The following is a 12447-nucleotide window of genomic DNA, read 5'->3' as shown; positions in this document are numbered from 1 at the left end:
ACAGTTTGCTACCCATTTGAGTTTGATAGAAGCTTCCAAAATCTATATACAGGGTCTTCCCATTTTGATGGGAATAGACAGTCACACTTTTATCATTTAACCACTTAAGGACATAGTGTAACGGTCACGTCCACACACACACAGGGGGAAGGGTAGTGACCACTGCGCTCCACCCTCACCCCTGGCCCTGCCTACTTGCCTCACGAGTCCTGATGACAGGGGACAACTGGACGGCAGTCCCTAACTTAGGATATGTGCAGGGAAGACAGACAAGACAAAATACGGAACATGAACGGACCGGGGTCAGAACCAAGAGAGCTACGCAGTACAAACGGATTAAGCAAAGAATGGTCAGGAGAAGCCGGGGTCAAATACCAGGAGAGTAGCGAAGTACAAGAGGAGTCCTAAGAGAGTAGTCAGGTGGGAGCGAGGTCACAATACCAGGATGGATGCGCAGTACAGGAGGAGCAGGCAGAGGATCGTCAGGGAACCAGGATACAGGTAAGTATTCAGTAGTCCAAACAAATAGCCAGGAACCTAGAAATTAACAGGCAACCTGTGGCCAGCAGGCCTGCCTGTATTTATAGTGGGGAGTGAGGGTCATGTGACGTGGCCAGCGTCACATGACCGACAGGCCAACCAGTCAGAGCACACGAGTGATCAGCTCGGCCCTCAAGGCCGACTAGGAGCAGGGAGCACCCAGCCAGCAAAGCCCGCCCGGGAATGAGGTCAAGCACAAATCCTCATTCCCAAAGCTAAGCAACAGGTCTGCAGGCGATGGGGGACCTAGTGCACCTTCGGAACCCCGTGACACATAGACTAGTTGCTTTGCACTGATCACTTTGAGCAGTCCTCTCATGATCACAGAATTACAATGACTGATAAGGCATCTGTATAGATAACACAGGACCCACCATTCACAATAGGTGATATCACAGCTTTTCTGCTCCCTCCTGACCTCTGCACAGGTCACAGAGCATGCCTAAAATACTCTCCCATAGAAGGTCATGGGGTCCCTCCTGACCATTGTGTCTGTGACCCATAGTGGCTGTTGTAAAGTATATATCTCAATGCTGATAACAGCAGCTCAGGCAAGATGGCCGCCACATAATCATGTTCAGTAAATAGAAGCAAACAAATCTACAATAAAAAAAATGAAAATTCTAGTATTCAAAATATTCTGCACCCCGTAATTGCATTTATCGTAGGACAGAGGGATTTCCCTTCCTCTGTCTAATTGTTCCGATATTGTGGTCACTATTGACTGCGGCTTTTAAGAGGTAAAACTGCGAAGATCATAAATCCGAGTGACTGCTGTATAATACAGTGCCAGCCCCTGAGATAAAGAACTGCTGGATATAACAGGATGTTTAGTAGCCATACAAGGATAGTGTTGAATATGTGTCAGAGAACATAATGCATGTAATTTTGCTATAGACTTCCCTGCATGTTGGTTGGGGTAATAAACTTCAGAGCCCTTATCATTTAAAAGAGACAGGCTGGCCATCTGTTAGAGCACTGCACCCTACTGAAATTACTGTAGAAATACAGGTGCAGAGAGAGTGAGAAAGGTTCCAACCCTTAGCATAGTTTGTAACATTACATGCGTTATCTGAAGGGGGACTTTGTACTGTCTACACACCCTATATATAGCTTTAGAAAAGCCGTCTGCAACATGTATCATAAGAACTGTGTGTCATGGTTCCCCTGGCTGCTGCTGCCTCCATATGGCAGCAGCATCTGGTTGCCCGGGGAACCAGGAATTCAGCCCCGCCCCCGCTGACATCGGAGCTCCGGGCCAATAAGGAAGCATTGTTGCGCCTTTTCATAGGCAAATGCATTCATATCCAATTCATTATTGTCAAAATGGATGTTCATTGCCTTTAAGAGCCATGCTCAACTATAGTTGCAATTTTGTATGTCTTGAGTAGGCCAAATTAAGGTCACACAAAGGTTTCTACTTCAGTGTTATTCTACTCATGAATGTACCAGTCTGGGAAGAAGCCTCATTGTTTACTTTTAAATTTACGACGGTAGATAAAGATGAGCTCTGTGCAGCTGGTGATCATTACCTATACAATTAGGCATTTATTAATGAAACAAAATATATAATATGTATGTATTCATTTATTGAGCCTTAGTTAGTCCTTAGCATAAGACAATCAGTAGGACATATATATATTTGCTTATATTATATTGTTATATGTTACGAAGACAACATGTATCCAGTATATTGTATATATTTCTCATTAGAAGAGTGTCTGTGAAGATGTGTGTTTTGTAACAATTAATCACATCTTTGGTATGACAGGAGGTACTGATATCTCTGTGAGAAAACAAGCCATTTACGATCCATAAATTAAGTGTGAGAAACATTCAAAAGAGACGCCTAGAGGTCTGTCTCTAATTGCTACAAGTGTCAGAATTAATCCCTATGGCTTTGAATTAAAGCTTCTAAGGTCAAAATGTATATTCAAACTTATATAAGTTAACCCTTTATACTATGATGCAAATAGCTTATACAGCAGTGCCACCTATGTGTCAGTAGGTGACATTGCAACAGTAGCAAAAATGCATTCTGGGTAGGGTTATGATGTCACATTTTATCAATGGTCACGCCCATCCGACAATGATTGGAAAGTTCCCAAACTAGGAAGGTGTGTCTAACTGATAAGTTTGGGATCATAAGCCATAAAGAGAAAGTAAGAGAAAGGAAAAGGGAGAGAGAAAAGAAGGAAGGAGAGGAGAAGTTGAGGGCTATCAAGATGAAAGCCATAATGAGATGTGCTATGATGGACCACCCAGCTTTCCTAGGAGCAGAAGTAAGATTCCTACTAGGACTTGGTAAGAGACACAGAAAATGATATTTCATTTTATTAAGACTAATTTGATAAGTGTGGGTGAAATTATACCATCTAGATTGGCGAATAAATAAATGAATAAATTAATTGATCATCTCCATATTGAGATGTAGTCTTAGGATATTGTGAGGCTTCATTCTACCTGCAGAAGAATCTAGACTCATAATCTAGCAAAGCATTAAATGATTGCTTTTATATATGCATATATATATATATATATATTATATTGATAGAACATTCTTCGCCAAGCTAAGTGATGGATTCCCACCGGAAGGACTTATTTCAAATCCTTCCCATTTAAGATATGGTCTAGCAAAATCCTGGATCCCTGTTATTTGTCTTAATAGTCTCACCAAAGTTATATATGTGAAAATAGTCTAGGATGGGGCGGAAGGATACAGTTGTCTCTTCTAAGTTATATCCTTGAATGGATTTGCCCATCTTGAAGTCATGTAATGTGTAGTTGGTTAGGGGGGCAGAATGTATTTAGCATTCTATAATGATGTCTAGGATTAGACATGCCCATCTTGATATGAGGTTTTCTCTGAACAGAAGTAATGTATATAACTTATGTTCCTATTTTGATATCCTAACCTAATAATAGCTTGGTTATAATGTGACAAGTTATTTCCACTCACATGTATTGTTAAGCTTGTAATGCTTTATATTAACGCTATATATATTCATTAGCATGTATCATTGTGTTTATTTATATGTTTATAATCTTGTAACCAATAAATCTGCATATTTTTATAATACCTGTGTATTATTGTATAATGCAAAACTACATTTTATCATTAACGTCATCTCACGTCAAAAAGAACTTATTTATCTGAGGAAATAGTCGGACTCAGATGTGAATTGTATCAATTAGGTTGTCTACAATTCACCAGGTCATGATTTTAAGAATTTATGACAAATTTTATAAATTTAATTTTTTTATGGTTAATAATTTTTATGACCATAATTAATAATTCTTAATTGAATTATTACCCACCCGACAGCATGCCGGGGCTCCAGAACGGCAGAGCACATGGGCGGCAGCTTCACCCGGAGTGCAGGCACGCCAGCGTGAGCTGCCTTTATTTCACTATGAAGGCTAGCAGCTGTAGTGCACCACTGCCGGTGAATTTTTTCGTCCTCTGGCTCCCCCTACTGTTCATTGTGATTATTGTAGACTTCTCTGGCTTTTAATTTCTGGATTGGACTTGTGAATATGGTTTTGGCTTCTGCCATCATATTTGATCTTCTGGGTCAAAAGTCGATCTGAAGTCAATTTGTTCAAAACTTTGTTTTAATGCTGTATGGAGATCCGTCTCTGTACAGCATCCAAATATATGGGCTCTGGTGAGGGAAATTCGGTATCGCCAAAGTCTTGTGGGACTTCAGTGAATAACTTCGGACTTTGATTTTTAAACTTGAAAACCATTTTAAAACTTGGATCCAAAGTCAGCTTCCATACCGATGTACCAGCCAGTACCGAAGCCAACTTCGGATTCAAGTTTTAAAATGGTTTTCAAGCAATATAATTGATGGTCGAAGTTATTCACCTTGCGAGACTTTGGTGATAATGAATTTGACCTTGCCGGAGCCCATACTTTTTAATGCTGTACAGAGACGGATTTCTGTACAGCAACAAAATGAAGTTTTAAACAAATTGACTTTGGATCTATGATCCGAAGCTCAATTCGCTCAACACTAGTGACGGTAGTCATTATCCTGTCACTGTGCCTATCTCTGCTAGCAGGTGTACATGTGAACTGCTAAAGGTGGTAGTAAACCAGTTCATTGGTTATCTCTAAAACCAGCCTCTTCATTGCATAAACCAACATCTGCATTGCCAAGGCATTATACTTCTCCACCTCGGCCTTCACCTTAAACCCCACCTACACCCCAAATAACACCAGCATGGTTCCCAAAACCAGGGTGTGCCCAAGGAAAAGACAGAGTGCACCCTTTCCTTCACTGCATGGCCCTGGGAGAACCATAGTGAGGACCACCACCATGAATACCATTACTCATATTCTCACAACCACTACCACTCTCGTTCTCCTGCTGCCCTCTTACAGGCTTGCTGAAAATGTAATAAAGTAGAAAGAAAATGCAACTACATTCCTGTATATATATGTAAGGCGCACATACCTGAATCTGGACCACATGGACCATAAGCAAGGCTGATAAGCAAAGTGTAGAAATCCACATGTCTTCCTGTAATAGATAGTTATGTCTATTAGGTATCATTTATCTTCACCTTCTAAACATATTTTACTCACAAAAAATCCAAAAAAATCTTAAAGAACCTCTCCACTTATGAAAATCCTTTGACAATAAGCTGAACACAAAGGTTTCTCGTGTTAGAACCTCCAGTGGGTCAGCTGCAATATGTGAGGAAACTTGGCAGCAAGCATTCAGTTTCCCTGTAGCTCCTCCAAATTAATACTTCTGAACCTAATACCCAACTCTATTAACACAGAATTCCTTGATATGGCAACTGAAAAACTCTTTTAAAGGGGTTATCCAGTAATTTATTACAATGCCCAATCCTCAAGATAGAAGAAAACGTAAGGCAGCTCTCACCTGCAGTAGTAGAATCACCTGAGGTGCACGGATGCCGCTCCTGGGTGCGGTGAAATCCAATATAAGAAAGAGAAAAATCCAGCTCTCTCCAGGTGAAAAATGAATTATCTTTATTCCAGCGTATTAAAATCCGTACAGGTGTACATGAAACAGTCAACGCGTTTCAGACCTCTGAGAAATATGGGTCCTTCCTCAAGATAGGTCACCAATATCAGATCAGTGGGGGTCCAGCACTCAGGACACCCGCCTATCAGCCGTGTTCTCTTCCTAGGCCAAATGAAGTCACCATACATCGGTCACATGGCCAAATTGCAGCTCAGCCCCATTTAAGTCAATGGGGCTGAACTGCAAAACGAAGTACAGCTGCCATACAATGTACGGCACTGTGCTTAGGCTACTTTCACACTAGCGGCAGGATGAATCTGACAGGCTGTTCACCCTGTCGAATCCATTCTGCCGCTATTTCGCCATGCCGCCAGACCGCCGCTCCGTCCCCATTGACTATAATGGGTATGGGGGCGGAGCTCTGGCACAGCACAGCAGTGCACGGTGAAAGGCTGCCGGACTAAAAGTACTGCATGTCCGACTTTTTAGTCCGGCGGCCTCTCATTGCGAACTGCTGTGACGGAGCTCCGCCCCAGTACCCATTATAGTCAATGGGGACGGAGCCACGGTCCGGCAGCATGGCGAAGTAGCGGCAGGATGGATTCGAACAGCCTGTCGGATCCATCCTGCCGCTAGTGTGAAAGTACCCTTAGTAAGCTGCCGGGAGCCCGTCTGGTAAACGGCTTCCTGAAGCAGCTGATTGGCAGGGGTGATAGGACTTTCACCCTCACCAATTTGATCCTGAGAATATGTCGTCATTAGCAATTTCTGGATAACCCCTTTAACACTCACACTCACCAATATAAATGTGGATTCCATCCATATAATTATTGGACGCAAATTTTAATTTCACAAAATAAACCTGGTCATTAGGACCATGATGTGGAGATGCTTAATCCACCTATGAAATAATTCATCATGTATAAGGCCTTAATCACCCATCAGTGTTTTGATCACTGTTCTAGATCAGCGCTTGTTTTGAAAAACCAGGAGTGGATCCTCCGCCGAGATAAGGTATATGGGAAATATTTGCATAGGTTATGTGTCCTTTTCCTGCTCCTGGTATTGTACCACAATTGCAGTGACCAGGAACGGGTTCGCTGATGCCACTTTTAGTGCAGTAGCGGGGTCAGGTGGATAATATTCTGTATTTGTCGTGCCGCCAATTGCAGCATGCGCAGGCTACTATTCCAGGGCCCTTCCAAGGTGTTATAACGCACTTCCCAGATTAGGAATGCCAGAGTGGTGTGATGGCCTATTTAGTCTCTATAGTTTTGTGGCAGTTGTGTCACGGTGTCTCCTACCTCGGTATGGCCGGAATCCTGGCTCCTGGCTCACTTGCAATAAATTTGAGTGTAGTGATAGTAGGATTAATAGAGAAACTTGGCAGAATAATTGTTGTACAGACCTTTAGATAAAGTTCAAACGCTGCTTTACTTGAAATAACTTACATCCCAGCAGTATACGGCTTTGGTCTCTTGGTCCCAGCAGGTTTTGGCAATCATTGGCAGGAATGAGTACTTCTGCTTTAAATGTGGAGCTTGCAGGATAAAACATCTGCTTGGTAGCTCTGTGACTGTGGCAGGATTAGCTTCTGCACTTTTCTGGTACCTTCTGCTGTATAGGGACAGACTAGCTGAGGAGGAATAGGCTTCTCCTAGGTCTCTGGACTTATCTCACAGATGGATTCTCAGGGGATGCTTTCTTCCTGGAACTCTGGAGTTTGTCTGTAGTTTTTGCTTTCCCCATCCAGCAGAGCTGAAGGTGCTCAGACTGGGTATATGGCTAAGTCTCAACCAAGACTAGGTCCTTGCTGTCTTCCCTAAGAAGGGGTTCTCCTGGACACTAACACACAGCCTTCCCCTACACTAACTCTAACTTCCTTTTCAACCCATGCTACAGGATATGGGACCAGCCCACCTCTCCATAGAGGGGGACCTAAGCTGGAATACGCCATTCCAGCTTAGATACACTAAACTGTAACTTGTACTTGCCAATGTGTTGCTGCCATCTACTGGTAACCAGGCTAATTACATGAACAATTGCATTTAATATGGTTTTGTATGCACATTTGTGGAAGACATAATGTAAATTATATCTGATGACATTATAAAGGCTCTTAGAAGATAGTAGTGGGGTAGAGGAGTGTACTAACACAACTCTGGGGTGTTACACAATCACTGATACCCAACACTGATCAATACACTGACATGAAATACGCCTAATGCAGTGGTCTCTAATCTGTGACCATTCCCCCTGTGTTTTTTAATTTCATAATAGTTGGGGAGCCACAGGTTGGGGCTATGTTTTAGTGGTCTTGTCGGAGTTTGTATAAGGGATCTGATATGGGGTGTGACACAGTAAGATGTTTGGTCTGGTAAAACAGGTATTTTCCTCCCAGCATGTGCTGCTGGGCTGATTTACAGCCAGGTGAGGTCAAATACCGGATCGGATTTTAAATGCCCGGTCCGGGTTTTGGCAGCACCTGGCTGTCCTTAAATAGGCAGCTGGGCTCAGAAGCCAGGTCTCTGTGTTGGGATCTGGGAGCCTTGTGTCTGGATGAAGGCTTGCTACCTGTTTGGCGTGAAAACAGGTTGGTGCTTCCATCAGCAAGGACTCTTTGGGGCAGAATTGCCGCATGGTGTGAATTACCACCAACACCGCAAGGTGACTTTTTGTTTGATTATGACTGCTTGTTTTGTCACTTGCCTAAAGTGTGAATAAAACACTGAACTGTTTGATCCAAAGAACTTGTTGTTGCCTCTATACTGCAACCGCTAAGCCTGTCTACTAGAGCCTTGGCTCTATTTTAAAGGTCTGATATGGGATATCATTTGATTTAGGGATCAGCTCTTGGTTCTGATTAGTTTATGGACTTTGTGGTCTGAATTTATTTAGGGATCTGCTCTATGATCTGAATTATTTTAGGGATCTGGCCTGGGGATAAAATTATTTTAGGAGTCTGGATTTAGTTCTAACATTTAATTAATTCAAAGCGTTGAATCCATTGTATAGTATGATTTCTGAGGTTTTAATACATTTTTAGAATGGTGTCTGTGTAACAACACAGTAGGGGGAGGGCCACACAGGTTTTTTTTTTGGGGGGAGGCAGATTTCAGCTGAAGCCAGAAATGGATTTAAAATGAATTGAGAATATAAAGCAAGGGCTTAAAGGGAATCTGTCTCCGAAATCCCGCGCAGCCGCAGTATCGCTGACTGCCTGCGCCTGTACGATACTCCTGCTCCTGAGGGCAACAGCCTCAATAGTGTCACTGGACATGCGCCGAGCCCAGTGACGTAATCAGAGCGCTGTTGCCTCAGGAGCCGGAGTATTGTATACTGCGGCTGCGCGGGATTTCGGAGGCCAAGAAAGGAGGACGCAAGGATGGTGGGGTGAATAAATAACATGACGTAGTGGAGGGGGCGGCGCCGTTCGGCAAGGATGTGGGAGTAAATTTATTTCTTAGAAGGCGTGCAGGGCTTGGAAGAAAGGCGGGCTGGGCACTGCAGGTGGGCGTTACTGGGCACTAGAGGAGAGGAATAACGCCCCTCTGGGCACCTTGAGGCTCAATTAACATATCAGAAAAATCGCTTTTTCATCTAAATGAAAAGTTGAATAAATGAAAGAAGACCCATGCTGGAATGAAGGTATTTTATTGCACATTGCTATGTTAACAGTTTTATATGCTCAAAATAGGTGACAGATTCCCTTTAAACTTCTCTTTTCTGTTGGATCTACTTCTGGTTTCATTTAAAAAACCTCCTCCAAAAAAATCCTAAGAGCCCCTTTTCTCTGGTACAATGATTTATAAAAAGATAGTTAAGAAAGATATGGCACTCATATATCCGGAAGACCGCTCAAAAATTTTATTTTATTATATTCAAATATTCTGCAGGTCACAAATTACTAAAAATCATACATCTAAAATCAATGTACAAGATACGTAAATTGTACTAGAAATACACAATAAAACCATTACAACGTCACTAAAATGACGATTATTATGTTAAAAGCTGAGGAATAGGGTATTAGTTGAACCTATGTGCCTAACAGCAAATGTAGTCAGGTCATCGAATAAAGGTGATCGTTCAGGCTGGGTGTCGATCAGACCATCACCATATATTTGATAACCACAAAAATTCAATACCGCAATTCACAATATGCTCTGGTTAACAGATATAATAGTCATTTAAACCAGAATCTCGATTGGATGGCCACCAAATATTCGGCATTAATAATCGCCATTGAACATGTTGGAATGCATTTGTATAATTTTCCCAGATAACAGGACGTGGTTTCAGTTCGATTATTGGCTGTGAGTTACAAGTGTTGTATCGATCCAACACTATATATTTGGTCGGCTCACAAAGTCAATATTTCGTTATAGAAACACTTTATCAATTTCACAGATTAGCTTGAATAATTCGGGATTCCAGCTCTCTGGTGGCGTCCCACCTCTTTATGAGCTGTACTACTCCCTTACCTCCAAAGCGCAAAAAAGCCTTTCCTCTGGTCTCTGCTGTTTCAGCGTCCCTCGTGCTTAAATCCTGGGTTGCTCCAATTAAGGTGGGGTGGAACAGTGTGGTTCCAGGGAATTCTTTAGTAGGCATGGGACAATCTGTTCTCAGCCAGCAGATAAGAGAGAGGTGCAGGTCCTGGTGGTCTGTAGCGTACGCAGAAATGGTGGTATTAGAGGGTCCAAATCTCTTCCATTTGGGAGACCCTCTAATACCACCATTTCTGCGTACGCTACAGACCACCAGGACCTGCACCTCTCTCTTATCTGCTGGCTGAGAACAGATTGTCCCATGCCTACTAAAGAATTCCCTGGAACCACACTGTTCCACCCCACCTTAATTGGAGCAACCCAGGATTTAAGCACGAGGGACGCTGAAACAGCAGAGACCAGAGGAAAGGCTTTTTTGCGCTTTGGAGGTAAGGGAGTAGTACAGCTCATAAAGAGGTGGGACGCCACCAGAGAGCTGGAATCCCGAATTATTCAAGCTAATCTGTGAAATTGATAAAGTGTTTCTATAACGAAATATTGACTTTGTGAGCCGACCAAATATATAGTGTTGGATCGATACAACACTTGTAACTCACAGCCAATAATCGAACTGAAACCACGTCCTGTTATCTGGGAAAATTATACAAATGCATTCCAACATGTTCAATGGCGATTATTAATGCCGAATATTTGGTGACCATCCAATCGAGATTCTGGTTTGAATGACTATTATATCTGTTAACCAGAGCATATTGTGAATTGCGGTTATTGAATTTTTGTGGTTATCAAATATATGGTGATGGTCTGATCGACACCCAGCCTGAACATCCATCACCTTTATTCGATGACCTGACTACATTTGCTGTTAGGCACATAGGTTCAACGAATACCCTATTCCTCAGCTTTTAACATAATAATCGTCATTTTAGTGACGTTTTAATGGTTTTATTGTGTATTTCTAGTACAATTTACGTATCTTGTACGTTGATTTTAGATGTATGATTTTTAGTAATTTGTGACCTGCAGAATATTTGAATATAATAAAATTAAATGTTTGAGCAGTCTTCCGGATATATGAGTGCCATATCTTTCTTAACTATCTTTTTGTATTAATCTTTTGGTGTGTGGAGTTCACACTGAGATATAGAGCACCATCCCATCCCCATTGATTAGTAGAGCCACCCTATTCTGCCAATACAATGATTTATAAGTTCTTGTGCCTTACTTAGTTTCAAAATATTTTAAAAAAAGGTTGGCATGGGTTCTATGAGAGAGATTTTTTCCCCCAATGGTTTCTAAATACTGTACTTAAAAGCAATTATTTGATATTTGTATGGTACAAAGACAATTCTGAAAATAAGAAAAACCTGAAAACATAACTCTATACTACACATAATGGGATTGTCTGATTTAGAAGTTCAAATACCCCATTAGGGGATTCTGAGTTAATCAGAAAAAACTCAGAAAAAATATTAGCTTCAAGGGAAAGCAGCTACAAAAAGCATCTATCACCTTGGAGAACCCAACATGTCGTCAATGACAGCCTATTGACATCAATGATCACCAATATGGTAGTTACTGTTCTACCAGATTTCCCACATATCTGCTACATGCTAGAAGTCCCATCATGAAAAGATACTATAATCTGCTCAATTTCAGGAGACTCTTCTACAAGAAATGGATTTCCCAAAGTATTTACAAGCCTACAATTTTACATTATTTACAATCCCATATAATTTTTTCAAAGTTGACTTCAATAATCACGAAAATACAGATAAAAAGAGCAAAATGCACAATGTAATAAAATGAAGAATACGTGGAGTTACATAAATAATGAAAATGCTGCATGATTGAAAACATACTAAATAAGTATGTAATAAGTAGCATTGACTTTCCGGCGACAGTACTTCCGAACTCTTACCTGTCTCTAGAAGGAGATTCTGCAGACCTGACGAAGGAGATGTGAGGTCTCTGCCTCTGAACGCTCAATTTATTAGGGACACGTATGAAATACTTCCTGTGATTTGTCACGAGCAGATGAAGCAATTATCATTTTAAAAAGCCACGAGACAATAATAACACAGATTACATCAGTGCTAAGCAAATATGCCGAAGGGATCGCACTAGAATGACATATTAAAACTTCCCTATTGTCGATTGTCCATAGAAGTACTTCCTCTGTTCTGAGAAATGGAGACACTTTGCTTATGGCAACATAAGAATGCAGGGACGCTCTTGCTTGTCCAAACTGTCTGACCACATCTGGGCACAGGGCCACATGACGGGTGGAAATAAACAATAGCAGACAATGGGATTTATGGCTTGCAATGCACTGAGAATGATACAGGTAATGGTCTGTTGCCATTTTAAAGGAGTTGTTTGCTTAAAAAAATATT

At 41.6% G+C, this 12447-nt stretch overlaps 1 protein-coding gene across 1 annotated transcript in view; it reads right to left on the bottom strand.

Annotated features, from left to right (window-relative positions):
* The window catches only part of LOC120997228 (cysteine-rich venom protein kaouthin-2-like), a 30808-nt gene extending 18581 nt beyond the window's left edge, over positions 1-12227 (bottom strand). The window contains exons 1-2 of the mRNA XM_040427224.1: positions 11973-12227; positions 5004-5069 (exon numbers count right to left, since the gene is read on the bottom strand). Of these exons, the coding sequence (XP_040283158.1) occupies positions 5004-5063 (60 nt within the window). The 5' untranslated portion in view covers positions 5064-5069; positions 11973-12227. The remainder of the gene's footprint in view (positions 1-5003; positions 5070-11972) is intronic.
* Positions 12228-12447: the final 220 nt, after the last annotated feature.

The sequence above is a fragment of the Bufo bufo genome, chromosome 4 (assembly GCF_905171765.1).
Source record: "Bufo bufo chromosome 4, aBufBuf1.1, whole genome shotgun sequence".
NCBI lineage: Eukaryota > Metazoa > Chordata > Amphibia > Anura > Bufonidae > Bufo > Bufo bufo.
Note: the sequence above shows the minus strand (reverse complement) of the source record. Positions and strands in the feature narration are given on the sequence as shown.